Raw genomic sequence first — 21,787 nt, 5'->3', positions numbered from 1 at the left:
GTTAGACCAGCGGGCTTTTACGTTATTGGATTTACTTATTTAAAGTTTTCTCATTTATATTTAATCTTCCTCGGCTTCATTTATATTGTAACGGTTTTGTTCAACTCTTTTCTTATTTACATTATATGGATGGATCATCGCCTACACACTCCAAAGTACATTGCTGTGGCTAATTTAGGGGTTGTCGACTTGATGAGCAGCACATCCTGTATTCCTAGTGCGATAAAGACTGTTATCACGAAAGATACATTCATGTCCTACAATGCATGTATGACACAGATATTTTTCTATTATGTTTCAGTCACACTAGAGTCATTTTCCCTCAGTGTACTTGCCTATGACAGGTTAATTGCGATATGCTTCCCACTGAGGCATAGTGCTATCAAATGGTAAATGGTAAATGGCAGGCATTTATATAGCGCCTTTATCCAAAGCGCTGTACAATTGATGCTTCTCCATTCACCCATTCATACACACACTCACACACCGACGGCGATTGGCTGCCATGCAAGGCCCCGACCAGCTCGTCAGGAGCATTTGGGGGTTAGGTGTCTTGCTCAGGGACACTTCGACACAGCCCGGGCGGGGGATCGAACCGGCAACCCTCCGACTGCCAGACGACTGCTCTTACTGCCTGAGCCAACACTCCCACAACTATGTTTTGTATTTTAGCGATTACTTGGTCGTTTTGTGTAAGCGTCATGTTGTTCTCGATCTTGATCTTAACAAAACTGTCTTTTTGTGATTCCCTCTTTGTGTCCAATTTTATTTGTGAGTATGCGGCCGTAGCCAGTCTTGCGTGCAACGATAGCACACTGCAATTGACCGCTACCTCTTCTCTGAGTATACTGATCTTGTTTTTGCCACTTAGTTTAATCGTCGCGTCATACGGCTGTATTTTGCGAGTCGTGTTCAGAATGAAAACTGTTGAGAGCAGGTACAAAGCACTTGCAACGTGTACAGAACACCTCGTCGTTGTGGCGATTTTCTTTGTGCCGACCATAACGGTGTACATCATTGAACTGTTCTTATTCCTCCTCGATCCAAATGTGAAAATGATTAACTTGTCCTTAGCGTCATGCTTCCCCTCCTGTCTGAACCCCATTGTGTATTCCCTGGCAACCAAAGAAATCAGGAACAGGATCCTAGCTATGCTCCAGAAAGTCAAAGTAGCAGCGTGGGCAGGGCAGACATAGAGCCGAAATGTGAATCATTTTCAATCTAATCACATCAATTTATTTTTAGGTGTTGATGCTTGGCCTCAATTGCTCATCTCTATGTGATGTCCTATGTTTTGTAGTTGAAACCATTTTTTTACCATTAGTTTTGTATATCCGGTCATTCTGAGCTGAATCTAAAATTTAAAGTTTCTACGGCAAGCTTATTCATATTTGAATGACCCAAGTGTTAAGTGTGAACTTTATTTATTTTAACGTGTCTTGGAAATGCACGACATATGCACGACTTCACGCACAAATTAAATGCAGCTCTTGAAAATTTCTCGTTCGTTTTCCGAAATATAAAGTCTAGAAAATTAAGATTCGGGTGAGTTTACGGAATCATTTCAGAGCGGTAAGAAGCGGAAGAGTGTTTCCGAAACATGTCAACAAAAAATAAATCTTGCAGAAGCAGTGGAACATAAGATCCAAAACTGCTCATTTCTGAAAAAACGCACATTTGTGGTATGGTAGGGGACATAGTTTTAGGTATGTTTAGATTTGATTTGGTTTCATAGTTTAGGTTTCTTGGAAACTGATTTGTTCTCCATCAGTATGAAGGGTTAAATGGATTTAGAATGGCATACACAATACGTGAAATCTCACTTGTCCCAGGGTGTCGTGGGGAAAAACAACTTCACGAACTAGGCTACTTCAGCAGCGACATATTTCGGGAAGAGATACCTCAAGATATTCTCACCGCTAGGACATGCTTCGGGAAACTCACCCCATGAATAAGAAATCAACACGTGTGTAATTACATTTTAACTACCCATAATTACATGTTATATTTATTTTTATTTTATACCATAGTCAAAATTCTGCAGGTATTTGCTCCTGTCATGCCTTACACCTGTTTTCACAGGTTATTTTACCTGCGTGTTTCAGATAATGAGCTAATGAGTGAAATCAATTGGTATAGTATACGGTAGGAGGAAATATCTGCAAACATTGAGGCCCGCAGACATGGAGTTGAGTTGCGCTGCTCTATAGTGAAGCAAACCCCCTGACAACAGCCAAACGGATCAAAAACACTTTAACAACAAAAATATTGAAAGGCAATTGCAGAGTCTAGAATAAAAACAAGACATCAAAAGCTCTCTGCATACAATGAATACAATACAAATATGAATACAAACGATACAAATGCAAAGTTGTGAAGCCATTTCAACAAATACTTATAGTACCTTAATCCTTAATATGGGGGGGGGGGGTATTGATATTGTGTGTGATATTGTGTTTCACACAGTCTTATCAGGCATTATATTCCGCCCGTAGAATGCAATGATCTGCTGATCAATAGATGCCATTTGAAGATTTAAGTCACAAATCCTTCTTTGAACTATCACTCTCCACTTTTGTCTCACTTGGAATTTAGCAGTGCATTTTGCTTTCTCAATAGTTATCCTGATTAGAAACATTTAATCAAGAAGTAACTGATCATATGAAAATAACAAGTGAAGGACAATTTGTACAATCATTTTAATAATATTGCTAGCTTGACAACAATCAATCCAAAGCCTAGACCCAAAACTAAATACTGAAAGCTTTTCTTGTTAGCGACGATTTAATGCATCTGACTAATCAAACAGGGCGGCACGGATGGTGCAGTGGGTAGCACTGCCGCCTCACAGCAAGGAGGTCCTGGGTTCGAATCCCCGTCGGCCGGGGCCTCTCTGTGTGGAGTTTGCATGTTCTCCCCGTGTCTGCGTGGGTTTCCTCCCACAGTCCAAAGACATGCAGGTTAGGCTGATTGGAGAGTCTAAATTGCCCATAGGTATGAGTGTGTGTGTGAGTGAATGGTGTGTGTGCCCTGCGATGGACTGGTGACCTGTCCAGGGTGTATTCCTGCCTTTCGCCCAATGTATGCTGGGATAGGCTCCAGCCCCCCTGCAACCCTGTTCAGGATAAGCGGGTTAAGATAATGGATGGATGGATGGATGGACTAATCAAACAGCTGAGAAGCCGACTGTCCAATTAAGTAGTATATCTTTATACTAGCACATTTCTCAATCTGCAAAGAATAGCCATGTAAAAATGTTACTTTTAAACGACAAACAGCACCCCGTAGTTCACACTGGTACTTGCCTATAACAGGTTAATTGTGATATGTTTCCCACTGAGGCATAGTTCCATCAAGACATGTGGCATGATCCGTATTTTAGCGATTGTTTGGTTGTTTAGTGTAAGCGTCATGGCGTTCCTGATCTTGATCCTGACCAAACTGTCTTTTTGTGATTCACTGACTGTGTACAACTTTTTCTGTGAGTATGCAGTCGTGTCTAGCCTGTCGTGCAGTGCGCTGCTGCCTCTTCTTTGAGAATGCTGATTGCATTCGGGCAACTTAGTTTCATTGTCATATCATACGTGTGTATTCTGGCAGCTGTATTGAGAATGAAAAATGTGTCGAGTAGGCACAAAGCACTTGCATCGTGCACAGAACATCTGGTTCTTGTGGCTATTTGCCGATCAGAGCGCTGTACATCATTGAACTCTTCTCATTCCTAGTCGATCCAAATGTCAACTTGTCATTAGCTTCCTGCATCCCATCCTGTCTGAACCCCATTGTGTATTCCCTGCCAATAAAAGATATCAGGAACAGAATACTGACTGTAGTAGTGTGGGCAGGGCTAGTCTAGAGTCGAAGGCTGGAGTAAATTTGCTTTAACAAATTAATAACATAGGCAGCACGGATGGTGCAGTGGGTAGCACTGCCGCCTCACAGCAAGGAGGTCATCGGTTCGAATCCCGGTCAGCCGGGGCCTCTCTGTATGGAGTTTGCGTGGGTTTCCTCCCACAGTCCAAAGACATGCTGGTTAGGCTGATTGGAGAGTCGAAATTCCCCGTGGCCCTGAGTGTGTGAGTGAATGGTGTGTGTGCCCTGCAATGGACTGGTGACCTGTCCAGGACGTATTCCTGCCTTTCTCCCAATGTATGCTGGGATAGGCTCCAGCCCCCCTGCCACCCTGTTCAGGATAAGCGGGTTAGGATAATGAATGAATGAATGAATGAAATTGAACACATCAATTTCGGTCCTGGCATTTTTTTTTTTAAATTAATCATCCTAATGTGCTAGAACGTGGCGTGCACCTTTGTGTGAGGGGGTCAAATTTGACACTCTTTTAACAAAACACACACAAAAATAAGATCATCATTGGTTTTTTTTACCTCATACTGTAACTAACGTATTATCCATTCATAACCATACTATAACTTTTTTATGGTTCCCAAACCATTTACCTGACAACATACCACTCAAATTCACTCATTATATTTCCTATAGAGCGGACAAGGGGCAATTATATTAGCTTACTATAAATATTGCTGTTAGAACACACTTTCCTAGAATAAATTACTTTTTCTTTACATTATTAACCATACTGACATCTGTGGTGTTAGGGGTCAAAATTGACACGTAGAGATCTATGTTATAAAAAAACTAAAACTTTATTTACTTGAAAATCACAGTCAAATGGAAAATGAATGATCAGGTTCACCTTTCTGAAACATAGGTACCACCATGAGGATCCTTTTGGAATGCAAAACATGTCCTGTTATTTTTATTGTGTAATAATCCATACTCAAAGCTCAAATGAAGGCTTTAACAAATACTTGACAACATCTCTTTCCCAAAGGTTGCACAAGGTTTTATTTAAGGCTCAAAATAAGAGGATGTGTCTGATTTCTCCTTGTGTGTGTGTATGTGTGTGTGTGTATGTTTGTGTTTGTGTGACATTATTTTCAATGTGATATCAATGTTTCATCTTCAACCAATACAAATGCATGAATAATTTAAGGCATTTTTAAGTACCTGTGATCTTCACCTCTGGATTATAAGGCCTAAAAGTAGAACACGAAATGGGTTAAGGGTTGCTAGATCGGGCATCTCTGATAAAATATTTGCTAAATATTTATTTTGTAACAATGCATTGTGACATAATCAATGCCTTCAAATCACCAAGGGGTTTATAGCCTACATTCGACAGCAAATGGAGAGCAGTTGCTGATTTTAATGGGTGTCCCTGAAGAATTTACAAGAAGGCGCAGTCTACACATGCGATAAAATAAGATTCTGCAGTGTGAGTGGAAAGGCTTATCGGCTTTCGACGCAGCCCTATTCTGAGGAGAACTGGTGAGTAGCGTTTTCCTTCTGCAGTAATTCTACTCAGCGCCTACAGTAGCTCCGTTTCTTCGCAATTCATTCAGACCACAGAGCTGACTGTGAATGTTTCCATCAGCTTACCGTCGAGATGTATGTGAAATAGACACAACTAGCGGACCAAGTGCACTATGCAAATGTGGTGCTCGAAAATGTAAGACCAATACCTCAAATATGATCAATTCAAGGTGTTCACTACCAGTCTAAAAGTGAAGGTTAATACATGTACTATCAAGCAAACATTTTCGTTTGTTCTTTTTGTTATTTGGTGATGTTAAAAATACATGACATCACCTCCGCGGTTTGGTTCTCTTTAACTGGCTCGTTTTTTAACCAAATACCTATTTGTTTACTGTATGCATGCTGTATAATTTGCTGTTAGACTGAATTTAAAAATACGTTTCATAAATTTTATGACGATTCGTCAATAAGAATATTTGTAAGATATTTGTCGAAACTTTAGGTTATTAAAAATGTATGCCTATCATTATGTAGACACGATTAGCAAACAATAAGAAGATTAAACGGTGGGCTCCAACACCAAGCAATGACGTTATAATGGAGGCTGGCGGAAGGGGTCGTGCTAAACAATATCAGTGATGCTTGGAATAAAAAGAGATATCATTGATTTCAGCTTCAATCTATGCAAATCTCTACTCCCTAATCCGGAGCCGTATGTTTTACCTGTTTGGTTACGTGCATCCAGTCCGCGTCTACCTCCCGTTATTATGTTATTACCCTATTTTGTTTCCCCACCTGTTGTCTATTTGTTTAGCCCACCTTTTTCCTAGCTCCGCCTAGATTATCACCTCCCCTCATGTATTTAAACCTCAGTCTCTGTTTCAACCAGTGTCAGAACGTTGATCAGTCATAGTGCCGAATTACCCGTAAGCCTATTTCTTGAGATTCCAAAAGACACCCCTTCACCTTTGATTTCCGAGCTTGCCTTACCCTCTTGTTTTGGTTGCCCTTCTGGTTTTTGATATTCTGCTTGATTTTTGCACTTTCGCCCATTGATTTTCTGGATTTTTGACCTTTTTGTCTGTTTTTTTCGACCATTCTTTTGCCTTCTGTTTTTGCCTTTGTATTGGATCTCCTGGCTACAAATACGGACTAAAAAACTACGTAAATATTAGCCTGAATTGTCATGTGGTTGTATGTGTTCATTGATTGCCATTCATCTGTTTCTCTCAGGTCCCAGAGGAAAAGCACGTGCAATGGGAATTCCCGTCACTTCGAAGACAAACGATTCAATCATTAGACCTGCGGGATTTTACGTTATTGGATTTACGTATTTAAAGTTTGCTCATTTATATTTAATCTTCCTCGGCTTCATTTATATTGTAACGGTTTTGTTCAACTCTTTTCTTATTTACATTATATGGATGGATCATCGCCTACACACTCCAAAGTACATTGCTGTGGCTAATTTAGGGGTTGTCGACTTGATGAGCAGTACATCCTGTATTCCTAGTGCGATCAAGACTGTTATCACGAAAGATACATACATGTCCTACAATGCATGTATGACACAGATATTTTTCTATTATGGTTCAGTCGCACTAGAGTCATGTTCCCTCAGTGTACTTGCCTATGACAGGTTAATTGCGATATGTTTCCCACTGAGGCATAGTTCTATCAACACGCCCACAACTATGTTTTGTATTTTAGCGATTACTTGGTCGTTTTGTGTAAGCATCATGTTGTCCTTGATCTTGATCTTAACAAAAGCGTCTTTTTGCGATTCACACACTGTGGCCAATTTTATTTGTGAGTACCCGGCCGTGGCCAGTCTTGAGTGCAACAATAACACACTGCAATGGGCCGTTGGCTCTTCTGTGAGTTTACTGGCCTTGTTTGTGCCACTTAATTTAATCATCGTGTCATACGGCTGTATTTTGCGAGTCGTATTCAGAATGAAGACTGTTGAGAGCAGGTGCAAAGCACTTGCAACGTGTACAGAACACCTCGTCGTTGTGGCGATTTTCTATGTGCCGACCATAACGGTGTACATCATTGAACTGTTCTTATTCCTCCTCGATCCAAATGTGAAAATGGTGAACTTGTCCTTAGCGTCATGCTTCCCCTCCTGTCTGAACCCCATCGTGTATTCCCTGGCAACCAAAGATATCAGGAACAGAATACTGGCTTTCCTCCAGAAAGTCAAAGTAGCAGCGTGGGCAGGGCAGGCGTAGAGCCGAAATGTGCAATAAATATACATTTTCAATTTAATCACATCAATTTATTTTTAGGTGTTGGTGCTTGGCCTCAATTGCTCATCTCTATGTGATGTCCTATGTTTTGTAGTTGAAACCATTTTTTTACCATTAGTTTTGTATATCCGTTCATTCTGAGCTGAATCTAAAATTTAAAGTTTCTACGGCAAGCTGATTCATATTTGAATGACCCAAGTGTTAAGTGTGAACTTTATTTATTTTAACGTGGCTTGGAAATGCACGACATCGCCTACTTCAAGTACAAATTAAAGGCAGCTCTTGAAAATTTCACGTTCGTTTTCCAAAACATAAAGTCAAGAGAATTAATATTCGGGTGAGTTTACCGAATCATTTCATTGCGGTAAGAATGTCTTGAACTACCTCTTAAAGACGTTCGCTCATTTTACCAGTGTTTCCAAACCATGTCAACAAAAAATGTAACTTGCAGAAGCAGTGGAACATAAGATCCAGATCATTTCTGAAGAAACGCACATTTGTGGTAGGGTAGGAGACATAGTTTTAGGTATGTTTCGATTTGATTTGGTTTTATAGTTTCGGTTTCTTGGAAATTGATTTCTCCTCTATCAGAAATGGATTTAGAATGGCATACACAATACGTGAAATCTCACTTGTCCCAGGGTGTCGTGAAAAAAAGAAAAGAAAACTTCACGAACTAGGCTACTTCAGCAGCGACATATTTCGGGAGGAGATACTTCGATATCCTCCCCGCTAGGACATGCTTCGGGAAACTCACCCCAGAATAAGAAATCAATACATGTGTAATTACATTTTAATGACATTACATTATAGGCATTTGGCAGACGCTCTTATCCAGAGCGACTTACGGTTGATTAGACTACGCAGGAGACAATCCTCCCCTGGAGCAATGCATGGTTAAGGGCTTTCCTCAAGGACCCAACGGCTGTGCGGATCTTATCGTGGCTACACCGGGATTAGAACCACCAACCTTACGTCTCCCACTCATTTACCTTAACCACTACGCTACAGGCCACCCTAATTAGCCATAATTACATGTTTTATTAATTTTTATTTTATACCATAGTCATCATTTTGCAGGTATTTTACACCTGTTTTCACTGATTATTTTACCTGCGTGTTTCAGATAATAAGCTAATTAGTTAAATCAATTGGTATAGTATATGATAGGATCAAATATCTGCAGACATTGAGACCCGCAGCACATTGAGTTGAGTTGCGGATGCAAATGCAAATATTGTCGCCATTTATAAAAGCAAGGGGGGAAAAATCCATCTCAGAGTTTACAATAACAACAATCTCCATCTACACACCAAAGTTGCACTTTACAAGGTAATATGGACCATCTACGCCTGCCATCTAAACATGCTAGAGTCATTCCACAAAAAGTGCCTCCAACGCATCTTAAAAGTGACCTGGCAGGATTGTGTTCCGCACTCTGTGATCCTTCAGAGAACCAGCTGCAGGAGCATAGAGGCCACCATCATGCACCACCAACTGAGATGGCTTGGCCATGTTATCAGGATGCCAGCCAGCCGCCTGCCGCACAAGACCCTGTACGGCCAGCTCCACCTAGGCCATCGTTCTGCAGGGGGTCAAAAAAAGGACCAACTCAAGACCTCCCTTAAGAAGTGTGGAATAAAGCCAACTTCCTTGGAAGCTGCTGCTGTAGATCGCTCCTCCTGGCGTGGACTCTGTCAACAAGGAGTACAGCCGGCTGAGGAGCACAGAATTAAACATCGTCTGGCAAGAAGCCAGAGGAGAAAGGCATCCATGTTTGCACCTGTCCCATCGGGTTAGGCTTTCACTTGCCCTGTCTGTTGCAGACAGTGTGCATCCCGCATTGGACTATACAGTCATAAAGGACCCACAAACAGTAGTGGAGGTCATCATCGCACGCAATGGACTACCTTAACGTAATGTGTGTGTGTGTGTGTGTGTGTGTGTGTGCTGCTGGGCCCCTACTTAGTCTAATCAACTGCATGTCACGTTGGATGAAAAGCATCAGCTAAAGTGCTTGTCTGTGAGAAATAAATGAGTTCCTGTGATGCTGTATGTGGGCATATTATTATAAAGAGGAGCAGTTGTGATGACAGAGCAAAGGGTCTGATTGATTAATCTTTGGGGTCATATTTGAACCATAACACCATTGATCTTCAACAGTTGTATGTTTATACCCAGGTGGAGAACTGCCATTACTGTAGTAACTTCAAAATCATACAAGACCGTAAAGAATTGTGTGATGCCCTTCAGCATTTGCTGTATGTCTGTGTTGTAAGCAGACACTAATTTTGTGTTTAGATTAACATTACTGTAAAGTTGTCCAGTCCACCAGTGAGAGCCTATTTGACCCAGAGTAAGACAGGGATGGGGTTCATTAACATACACTCACTCTACTAGGTATTGTAAAACCCCACAGCTAACCCAATGACGGAATTTAGCGGGGGCCGAAGGGGGTTTTGCGTGATTGTCCTTCTGGCGTTGCTGGGAGAACATTAGTTGGGTTAATTATTATCCTCCGTACAAGAACAGAGCACAATTATGTTTAAGAATATACTGGGTCCGTTGCCATGGGTCGGATATGGATTGACCTGCCCCATATCCCGCTTATAGAAACGGATCAGTACAATTCTTAATATTCTCCGTTCACAAACGGGGTCGTATTGTACGCTTAGTGGTTACTATAGTTTTACTCGTTTATCTGACTCCATTTAAAATATAATTTAGCAATTTGGGTTTGCAACTTACGCGGACCTCGGGAGTGATTACATTCGACTTGTACCTGCGCCACCATTACTCAATAGATGCTCCCGGGATTAGCATTACTGCTGAAATCTCAGTTCGGTGGAGAACTCAGAGGCTGAGGGTCCAATCAACACAATACATGCAAACCTGCCATGATATTTGCGAGCCCAGGTCGGCGTAGCATCGTCTGGGCTCCTTAGAGCTAATTTGGTAGGAACCGGCGTCATAACGCCCAAGGGTTCCCTTCGCACCAGATTACAAGAGCCTTGCGTCGCCCGACCCTTTAAGGGACAGAAATTGCTGGCCTCACAACTTAGAACTATCACAGGTGTACCGCCCCGCCGATCGGTCGGTCTTTTGGCCACCATTTCCCTCTGAGTATTTCAGTTGTAATTTAGGCTGAAAAGGTACAAGATGAATTAGAGTCATGGAGATCACGCAAGTTACACGCAAAATAGTTTATTCGCAGACAGGTAGGTTATTAGCTTTAGAATATCACAATCAAGTATAAAATACACAAATTAAGAATAGAAATAGAGTAAATAATCATACCTAGCCTGCTTGGACTACACACAAACACAGAGTATAGAATATGCCGTATGGAAAGTCGAATACGATCTTCCTGATACTTACATACATATATACATACATACACAAGACATGTTGTGTGGGAAGTCGAATACGATCTTCCCAGATTGGTCTGTCTCCCTTGCTTTTATGCCAAATCATACGTTTGAAACCAGGCGGCAGTGCCATAAATCAACCTGGAGGGGTGGTCAAATCTGGAATTTAGACCCCCACCGTTGGGGGTTGTTGAGTAGGGAAAATGAGATGATTACCAGGAGAGGACGTGTAGGTTTTCCCTTGGGATACTGAAACTATAGTTTATTAAATTCCATTTGGTATGAAATGTATCTCATCCGATTCCTTGATTTTATCAGATCACATCCATACCAAACAGATTACCCTTATGTTTTATTATGTTGCAGTTATCATGAAACTTCCCTCCTGATTATCCATTTTACATGCAATTCCTGTTACCATTACATAAGACTTAATGCAATAATACAAGGATCACATGGGCAATGTTTTCAAGGTGTTACCGGGTCTATTTACTATCTTAATAGCAGTTCTGAATATTTAATCTAAGAGAGCAGTCACCGGTGTAATGACAGTAGTGCCCAAATGAGGGCACTGTGGCATTGTCTGGAGTCTTCCCTCTTGGAAGTGACCAGGTATGGGGTCACAGGGAGGTCACCAATGTTCGGGAGGATTCTTTTCCCATGACCCAACTGGCCTTGGACCACTCATACATCTTAACTCCCCAACAGGTAGTCTAAACAACATTGGAACCCCAGCTCTCAGGCCCCTCACACATGGCAGCCCTTCCTGACCTTAACCACCATGCTACAGGCTGCCCCATCATATCTATGAATGCTGTAGTTGGGAGTTTTCATGATAACTGCATTATGCTGTAAATATGTCTTTGTGCCTCTCATGGTAATATACCTTTTGGATAAACCTGATTTGGGTGAATGAAAGGAAAGGAGACATCCCAGACTGTTTGGTTTCTTCTCCTTATCTCCAGGCCTTGACCCTAAAAGTGAGTCACCCATCTATAATTTACAGCCAGGCCCACCAGGCAGGGGGCTAAAACACATGGCTTCTATAGAGACAGCTTTTTCCCAGTTTCCCCTCGGCTCCTGAATGGTTATGATATCAAAGGTAGACTGTTACAAAAACTAGACCATTACACCAGTCGCACTGAACCAATCAGAATAACACCAAACATCACTATATTCTGACCTGGGATTATCATGAAACATCTTTATACCATCTCCAGTACTCCTGTACTCAAATCCTGTAGGAATGTGAGAAAAGGGGGGCCCCCAGGGCCTAAGAAGGTGCCTCTAAGAATCCTTCTCTAGCTCTCCCCCACAGGCATGTGTGCCAACGGTGGGGGCTAACAATGTATGCTCCAGGAGAGGGAAGTCAGCAAGCTGACCAGCGCATGACACCAAATGTTACTTATGACTGGCTTACAGTATTTATCACTTTTTTTGTTACTTTGCCTGCTGTAGTCTATCCACTTAGAGTTATGATGTGTTGTGTGTTCACAGATGCTCTTCTGCATACCACTGTTGTAACGTGTGGTTATTTGCGTTATTGTCACCTTCCAGCTTTGACCAGTGTGGCCATTTTCCTCTTATGTCTCTCATTAACAAGGTGTTTCTGTCTGCAGAACGGTGTTGTTTTTGCACCCTTCAAATCTCAGGAGATCAGAAGTTGATGAGATACTCAAACCACCCTGTCTGTCACCAACAATCATTCCATGGTCAAAGTCACTGAGATCACATTTCTTTCCCATTCTGATGGTCGATGTGAAAATTAACTGAAGCTCCTGATCACACAATTGGCTGATGAGATAATCGTATTAATAAGTAGGAGTAATAAAGTAAAAATGTTCCTAATAAAGTCCTCGGTGAGTGAATTTTCATCATTGGTGGGTTTCCTGAAAGCTGTTATAGTTGCCTGAGGAGGAGTTACAAAATACTAATTTACAGGGTCCCCAAACTGTAAAAAATGTAAATAAAAAGTAGCCTTGCTTAAAATTTTTTAAAAATGTATCATGTTTAACGTTGTACCATTTAGAGGTCAGGTTCACCTAGATATTAATTGTAAAATGTTTTTTGACCAGGGATGCCCAACTTGCATGCAAGTCGTACATTTTATTTTTTGAAGATCTATGTATTACTCTTTGTAACATTTCAAGTAATTACGCTGTAATATCTTTGATGTTGTTATATTTGCATTGGCTGTTATAATAGAGCTGTTAGCCTTTGCTAATAATGCAAGGCATGTTTGGGGGCTACATATAGTGGCTGATATAAACACACTGCTACATACAGGCTGCAGGTGGAAACTCTTCTCTCTTTCTGAAAATTTAAACCAGTCATACCATAATGAAACTGGGTGCTGAAACATTACATATGCATATAGTACATTAAACAAGAGTGAATTCTTACATGCTTAGGTATGTGTACCACAGTGTGTCACATTTATTTGACATTATTTTCAATGTGATATCAATGTTTCATCTTCAACCAATACAAATGCATGAATAATTTAAGGCATTTTTAAGTCTCTGTGATCTTCACCTCTGGACTTATAAGGCCTAAAAGTAGAACACGAAATGGGTTAAGGGTTGCCATCTCTGATAAAATGTTTGCGAAATATTTATTTTGTAACAATGCATTGTAAAATGTGACATAATCAATGCCTAGAAATCACCAAGGGGTTTATAGCCTACATTCGTCCCTGAGGAATTTACAAGTAGGCGCAGTCTACACACGCCAGAATATAAAATTCTGCAATGTGAGTGGAAAGGCACATTTGAATATCGGCTTTCGACGCAGCCCTATGCTGAGGAGAACTGGTGAGTAGCGTTTTCCTTCTGAAGTAATTCTTCTCTGCGCCTACAGTAGCTCCGTTTCTTCGCAATTCATTCAGACGACAGAGCTGACTGTGAATGTTTCCATCAGCATACCGTCGAGATGTATGTGAAATAGACACAGCTAGCGGACCAAGTGCACTATGCAAATGTGGTGCTCGAAAATGTAAGACCAATACTTCAAATAAGATCAATTCAAGGTGCTCACTACCAGACTAAAAGTGAACGTTAATACATGTACGATCAAGCAAACATTTTCGTTTGTTCTTTTTGTTATTTGGTGATGTTAAATATACATGCACGACGTCTCATGCTGTATAATTTGCTGTTAGACTGAATTTTAAAATAAGTTTATACGTTTTATGACGTATATTAGTAAGATATTTGTCGAAACCTTAGGTTATTAAAATGTATGCCTATCATTATGTAGCCTACACCATGATTAGCTAACAATAAGCAGATTAAACGGTGGGCTCCAACACCAAGCAATGCTGTTATAATGGAGGCTGGCGGAAGGCGCAGTGCTAAAACAACATCAGTGATGCTTGGAGTAAAAAAAAATATCACTGGTTAATTCGTTTCAATTAAATTACTAATTTCGCCAACTCTGAATGTAAGTCCGTAGTCCAAATTAAACTAATCAACTACGGAACATTAGCCAGAATTGTCATGTGGTTGTATGTGTTCACTGATTGCCATTCATCTGTTTCTCTCTCAGGGCGCAGAGGAAAAGCACGTGCAATGGGAATTCCCGTCACTACGAACACAAACGATTCAGTCGTTAGACCAGCGGGCTTTTACGTTATTGGATTTACTTATTTAAAGTTTTCTCATTTATATTTAATCTTCCTCGGCTTCATTTATATTGTAACGGTTTTGTTCAACTCTTTTCTTATTTACATTATATGGATGGACCATCGCCTACACACTCCAAAGTACATTGCTGTGGCTAATTTAGGGGTTGTCGACTTGATGAGCAGCACATCCTGTATTCCTAGTGCGATAAAGACTGTTATCACGAAAGATACATTCATGTCCTACAATGCATGTATGACACAGATATTTTTCTATTATGGTTCAGTCGCACTAGAGTCATTTTCCCTCAGTGTACTTGCCTATGACAGGTTAATTGCGATATGCTTCCCACTGAGGCATAGTGCTATCAACACTCCCACAACTATGTTTTGTATTTTAGCGATTACTTGGTCGTTTTGTGTGAGCATCATGTTGTTCTTGATCTTGATCTTAACAAAACTGTCTTTTTGTGATTCCCTCTTTGTGTCCAATTTTATTTGTGAGTATGCGGCCGTGTCCAGTCTTGCGTGCGACGATAACACACTGCAATGGACCGCTGCCTCTTCTCTGAGTATACTGATCTTGTTTTTGCCACTTAGTTTAATCGTCGCGTCATACGGCTGTATTTTGCGAGTCGTGTTCAGAATGAAAACTGTTGAGAGCAGGTACAAAGCACTTGCAACGTGTACAGAACACCTCGTCGTTGTGGCGATTTTCTTTGTGCCGACCATAACGGTGTACATCATTGAACTGTTCTTATTCCTCCTCGATCCAAATGTGAAAATGGTGAACTTGTCCTTAGCGTCATGCTTCCCCTCCTGTCTGAACCCCATTGTGTATTCCCTGGCAACCAAAGAAATCAGGAACAGGATCCTAGCTATGCTCCAGAAAGTCAAAGTAGCAGCGTGGGCAGGGCAGGCATAGAGCCGAAATGTGAATCATTTTCAATCTAATCACATCAATTTATTTTTAGGTGTTGATGCTTGGCCTCAATTGCTCATCTCTATGTGATGTCCTACGTTTTGTAGTTGAAACCATTTTTTTACCATTAGTTTTGTGTATCCGTTCATTCTGAGCTGAAGTTTCTATGGCAAGCTGATTCATCTTTGAATGTTGAGTTTGAACTTTTTTAACGTGTCTTGGAAATTCACGACATCGCCTACTTCAAGTACAAATTAAAGGCAGCTCTTGAAAATTTCACGTTCGTTTTCCAAAACATAAAGTCAAGAGAATTAATATTCGGGTGAGTTTACCGAATCATTTCATTGCGGTAAGAATGTCTTGAACTACCTCTTAAAGACGTTCGCTCATTTTACCAGTGTTTCCAAACCATGTCAACAAAAAATGTAACTTGCAGAAGCAGTGGAACATAAGATCCAGATCATTTCTGAAGAAACGCACATTTGTGGTAGGGTAGGAGACATAGTTTTAGGTATGTTTCGATTTGATTTGGTTTTATAGTTTCGGTTTCTTGGAAATTGATTTCTCCTCTATCAGAAATGGATTTAGAATGGCATACACAATACGTGAAATCTCACTTGTCCCAGGGTGTCGTGAAAAAAAGAAAAGAAAACTTCACGAACTAGGCTACTTCAGCAGCGACATATTTCGGGAGGAGATACTTCGATATCCTCCCCGCTAGGACATGCTTCGGGAAACTCACCCCAGAATAAGAAATCAATACATGTGTAATTACATTTTAATGACATTACATTATAGGCATTTGGCAGACGCTCTTATCCAGAGCGACTTACGGTTGATTAGACTACGCAGGAGACAATCCTCCCCTGGAGCAATGCATGGTTAAGGGCCTTACTCAAGGACCCAACGGCTGTGCGGATCTTATCGTGGCTACACCGGGATTAGAACCACCAACCTTACGTCTCCCACTCATTTACCTTAACCACTACGCTACAGGCCACCCTAATTAGCCATAATTACATGTTTTATTAATTTTTATTTTATACCATAGTCATCATTTTGCAGGTATTTTACACCTGTTTTCACTGATTATTTTACCTGCGTGTTTCAGATAATAAGCTAATTAGTTAAATCAATTGGTATAGTATATGGTAGGATCAAATATCTGCAGACATTGAGACCCGCAGCACATGGAGTTGAGTTGCGGATGCAAATGCAAATATTGTCGCCATTTATAAAAGCAAGGGGGGAAAAATCCATCTCAGAGTTTACAATAACAACAATCTCCATCTACACACCAAAGTTGCACTTTACAAGGTAATATGGACCATCTACGCCTGCCATCTAAACATGCTAGAGTCATTCCACAAAAAGTGCCTCCAACGCATCTTAAAAGTGACCTGGCAGGATTGTGTTCCGCACTCTGTGATCCTTCAGAGAACCAGCTGCAGGAGCATAGAGGCCACCATCATGCACCACCAACTGAGATGGCTTGGCCATGTTATCAGGATGCCAGCCAGCCGCCTGCCGCGCAAGACCCTGTACGGCCAGCTCCACCTAGGCCATCGTTCTGCAGGGGGTCAAAAAAAGGACCAACTCAAGACCTCCCTTAAGAAGTGTGGAATAAAGCCAACTTCCTTGGAAGCTGCTGCTGTAGATCGCTCCTCCTGGCGTGGACTCTGTCAACAAGGAGTACAGCCGGCTGAGGAGCACAGAATTAAACATCGTCTGGCAAGAAGCCAGAGGAGAAAGGCATCCGTGTTTGCACCTGTCCCATCGGGTTAGGCTTTCACTTGCCCTGTCTGTTGCAGACAGTGTGCATCCCGCATTGGACTATACAGTCATAAAGGACCCACAAACAGTAGTGGAGGTCATCATCGCACGCAATGGACTACCTTAACGTAATGTGTGTGTGTGTGTGTGTGTGTGTGTGTGTGTGCTGCTGGGCCCCTACTTAGTCTAATCAACTGCATGTCACTTTGGATGAAAAGCATCAGCTAAAGTGCTTGTCTGTGAGAAATAAATGAGTTCCTGTGATGCTGTATGTGGGCATATTATTATAAAGAGGAGCAGTTGTGATGACAGAGCAAAGGGTCTGATTGATTAATCTTTGGGGTCATATTTGAACCATAACACCATTGAGCTTCAACAGTTGTATGTTTATACCCAGGTGGAGAACTGCCATTGCTGTAGTAACTTCAAAATCATACAAGACCGTAAAGAATTGTGTGATGCCCTTCAGCATTTGCTGTATGTCTGTGTTGTAAGCAGACACTAATTTTGTGTTTAGATTAACATTACTGTAAAGTTGTCCAGTCCACCAGTGAGAGCCTATTTGACCCAGAGTAAGACAGGGATGGGGTTCATTAACATACACTCACTCTACTAGGTATTTATCAGACTTTTTTTGTTACTTTGCCTGCTGTAGTCTATCCACTTAGAGTTATGATGTGTTGTGTGTTCAGAGATGCTCTTCTGCATACCACTGTTGTAATGTGTGGTTATTTGCGTTATTGTCACCTTCCAGCTTTGACCAGTGTGGCCATTTTCCTCTTATGTCTCTCATTAACAAGGTGTTTCTGTCTGCAGAACGGTGTTGTTTTTGCACCCTTCAAATCTCAGGAGATCAGAAGTTGATGAGATACTCAAACCACCCTGTCTGTCACCAACAATCATTCCATGGTCAAAGTCACTGAGATCACATTTCTTTCCCATTCTGATGGTCGATGTGAAAATTAACTGAAGCTCCTGATCACACAATTGGCTGATGAGATAATCGTATTAATAAGTAGGAGTAATAAAGTAAAAATGTTCCTAATAAAGTCCTCGGTGAGTGAATTTTCATCATTGGTGGGTTTCCTGAAAGCTGTTATAGTTGCCTGAGGAGGAGTTACAAAATACTAATTTACAGGGTCCCCAAACTGTAAAAAATGTAAATAAAAAGTAGCCTTGCTTAAAAATTTTAAAAAATGTATCATGTTTAACGTTGTACCATTTAGAGGTCAGGTTCACCTAGATATTAATTGTAAAATGTTTTTTGACCAGGGATGCCCAACTTGCATGCAAGTCGTACATTTTATTTTTTGAAGATCTATGTATTACTCTTTGTAACATTTCAAGTAATTACGCTGTAATATCTTTGATGTTGTTATATTTGCATTGGCTGTTATAATAGAACTGTTATCCTTTGCTAATAATGCAAGGCATGTTTGGGGGCTACATATAGTGGCTGATATAAACACACTGCTACATACAGGCTGCAGGTGGAAACTCTTCTCTCTCTCTGAAAATTCAATATGCATATAGTACATAAAACAAGAGTGAATTCTTACATGCTTAGGTATGTGTACCACAGTGTGTCACATTTATTTGACATTATTTTCAATGTGATATCAATGTTTCATCTTCAACCAATACAAATGCATGAATAATTTAAGGCATTTTTAAGTCTCTGTGATCTTCACCTCTGGACTTATAAGGCCTAAAAGTAGAACACGAAATGGGTTAAGGGTTGCCATCTCTGATAAAATGTTTGCGAAATATTTCTTTTGTAACAATGCATTGTAAAATGTGACATAATCAATGCCTAGAAATCACCAAGGGGTTTATAGCCTACATTCGTCCCTGAGGAATTTACAAGTAGGCGCAGTCTACACACGCCAGAATATAAAATTCTGCAATGTGAGTGGAAAGGCACATTTGAATATCGGCTTTCGACGCAGCCCTATGCTGAGGAGAACTGGTGAGTAGCGTTTTCCTTCTGAAGTAATTCTTCTCTGCGCCTACAGTAGCTCCGTTTCTTCGCAATTCATTCAGACGACAGAGCTGACTGTGAATGTTTCCATCAGCTTACCGTCGAGATGTATGTGAAATAGACACATCTAGCGGACAAAGTGCACTATGCAAATGTGGTGCTCGAAAATGTAAGACCAATACTTCAAATAAGATCAATTCAAGGTGCTCACTACCAGACTAAAAGTGAACGTTAATACATGTACGATCAAGCAAATATTTTCGTTTGTTCTTTTTGTTATTTGGTGATGTTAAATATACATGCACGACATCTCATGCTGTATAATTTGCTGTTTGACTGAATTTTAAAATAAGTTTATACGTTTTATGACGTATATTAGTAAGATATTTGTCGAAACCTTAGGTTATTAAAATGTATGCCTATCATTATGTAGCCTACACCATGATTAGCTAACAATAAGCAGATTAAACGGTGGGCTCCAACACCAAGCAAAGCTGTTATAATGGAGGCTGGCGGAAGGCGCAGTGCTAAAACAACATCAGTGATGCTTGGAGTAAAAAAAAATATCACTGGTTAATTCGTTTCAATTAAATGACTAATTTCGCCAACTCTGAATGTAAGTTATACCGTAGTCCAAATTAAACTAATCAACTACGGAACATTAGCCAGAATTGTCATGTGGTTGTATGTGTTCATTGATTGCCATTCATCTGTTTCTCTCTCAGGGCGCAGAGGAAAAGCACGTGCAATGGGAATTCCCGTCACTACGAACACAAACGATTCAATCATTAGACCAGCAGGCTTTTACGTTATTGGATTTACGTATTTAAAGTTTGCTTATTTATATTTAATCTTCCTCGGCTTCATTTACATTGTAACGGTTTTGTTCAACTCTTTTCTTATTTACATTATATGGATGGATCATCGCCTACACACTCCAAAGTACATTGCTGTGGCTAATTTAGGGGTTGTCGACTTGATGAGCAGCACATCCTGTATTCCTAGTGCGATCAAGACTGTTATCACGAAAGATACATTCATGTCCTACAATGCATGTATGACACAGATATTTTTCTATTATGTTTCAGTCCTACTAGAGTCATTTTCCCTCAGTGTACTTGCCTATGACAGGTTAATTGCGATATGTTTCCCACTGAGACATAGTTCCATCAACACTCCCACAAGCATGTTTTGTATTTTAGCGATTGTTTGGTCGCTTTGTTCGAGCATTATGTTGTTCTTGATCTTGATCTTACCAAAACTGTCTTTTTGTGATTCACTCATTGTGTCCAATTTTATTTGTGAGTATGCGGCCGTAGCCAGTCTTGCGTGCAACGATAGCACACTGCAATGGGCCGCTGCCTCTTCTCTGGGTATGCTGGTCTTGTTTTTGCCACTTAGTTTAATCGTCGTGTCATACGGCTGTATTTTGCGAGTCGTGTTCAGAATGAAGACAGTTGAGAGCAGGTACAAAGCACTTGCAACGTGTACAGAACACCTCGTCGTTGTGGCGATTTTCTATGTGCCGACCGTAACGGTGTACATCATTGAACTGTTCTTATTCCTCCTCGAGCCAAACGTCAAAATGATTAACTTGTCCGTGGCCTCATGTTTTCCCTCCTGTCTGAACCCCATTGTGTATTCTCTGGCAACTAAAGAAATCAGGAACAGGATCCTGGCTATGCTCCAGAAAGTCAAAGTAGCAGTGTGGGCAGGGCAGGCGTCGAGCTGAAATGTGCAGTTAATTTAAATTTTCAATTTAATCACATCAATTTATTTTTCATTTTCATTCTGAGCTGAATCTAAATGTTAATGGTTCTATGGAAAGCTTATTAATCTTTGAATGGCCCAAATGTGAATTTAATTTTTAAACGTGTCTTGGAAATGCACAAATTCACGCACAAATTAAAGGCAGGTCTTGAAAATTTCATTGGATGGATTTCAAATGGATTTAGAATGGCATACACAATACGTGAAATCTCACTTGTCCCAGGGTGTCGTGAAAAAAGAAGAAGAAAACTTCACGGACTAGCCTACTTCAGCAGCGACATATTTCGGGAACAGATATTGAGGCCCGCAGGATATGGCGCTGAGTTGCGCGGCTCTGTGGTGAAGAAAACCCCCCAGACAACAAAAACACTCTCCTAACAAAAATCTTTAAAGGCAATTGCATAGTCCAGAATCAAAACTAGACATCAACAGAATTTACAAACGATACAAATGCACAGTTGCGAAGCCATTTCAACAAATACTTATAGTACCTTAATATGGGGGATCTATGTACGACAGGTGCTGTCATTTCTAAGCGGTTCATCCGATATGGATAGAAATACCCTCCAATTAAAGCTGACCGTCTGCATTTCATTCTCACTGTCATTGTATCCTTTCAAACTCAAAGTGCTAGAGTACATAACCAAAGTAACAAAAACGTTGTCACGGTCCAATGAATTATGATGCTCACTGTATTTTCAGTTGTTTTTTTTTCTTGGGGGGGGGGGGGGGGGGGGGGGGGATTGTGAACCTGTGATATTG

At 40.7% G+C, this 21,787-nt stretch overlaps 3 protein-coding genes across 3 annotated transcripts in view; all 3 read left to right on the top strand.

Annotated features, from left to right (window-relative positions):
* Window positions 1–1,196, top strand: part of LOC133133487 (olfactory receptor 52B2-like) — a 1,235-nt gene extending 39 nt beyond the window's left edge. The window contains exons 1-2 of the mRNA XM_061249586.1: window positions 1–376; window positions 640–1,196. The exon at window positions 1–376 is cut by the window's left edge and continues 39 nt beyond it. Coding sequence (XP_061105570.1) covers window positions 1–376; window positions 640–1,196 — 933 coding nt within the window. The remainder of the gene's footprint in view (window positions 377–639) is intronic.
* Window positions 1,197–9,113: 7,917 nt separating this feature from the next.
* LOC133133486 (olfactory receptor 52B2-like) lies at window positions 9,114–15,504 on the top strand. Its single transcript, XM_061249585.1, has 2 exons — window positions 9,114–9,384; window positions 14,504–15,504. The coding sequence occupies exons 1-2, from the start codon at window positions 9,114–9,116 to the stop codon at window positions 15,502–15,504; spliced, it is 1,272 nt and encodes a 423-aa protein (XP_061105569.1).
* Window positions 15,505–17,010: 1,506 nt separating this feature from the next.
* Window positions 17,011–20,987, top strand: LOC133133485 (olfactory receptor 52B2-like). Its single transcript, XM_061249584.1, has 2 exons — window positions 17,011–17,281; window positions 19,981–20,987. Exons 1-2 carry the CDS (start codon window positions 17,011–17,013, stop codon window positions 20,985–20,987), a joined length of 1,278 nt encoding a protein of 425 aa, XP_061105568.1.
* The last annotated feature ends 800 nt before the right edge of the window (window positions 20,988–21,787 follow it).

This window comes from Conger conger, chromosome 7 (assembly GCF_963514075.1).
Source record: "Conger conger chromosome 7, fConCon1.1, whole genome shotgun sequence".
Classification (NCBI taxonomy): domain Eukaryota; kingdom Metazoa; phylum Chordata; class Actinopteri; order Anguilliformes; family Congridae; genus Conger; species Conger conger.
Note: the sequence above shows the minus strand (reverse complement) of the source record. Positions and strands in the feature narration are given on the sequence as shown.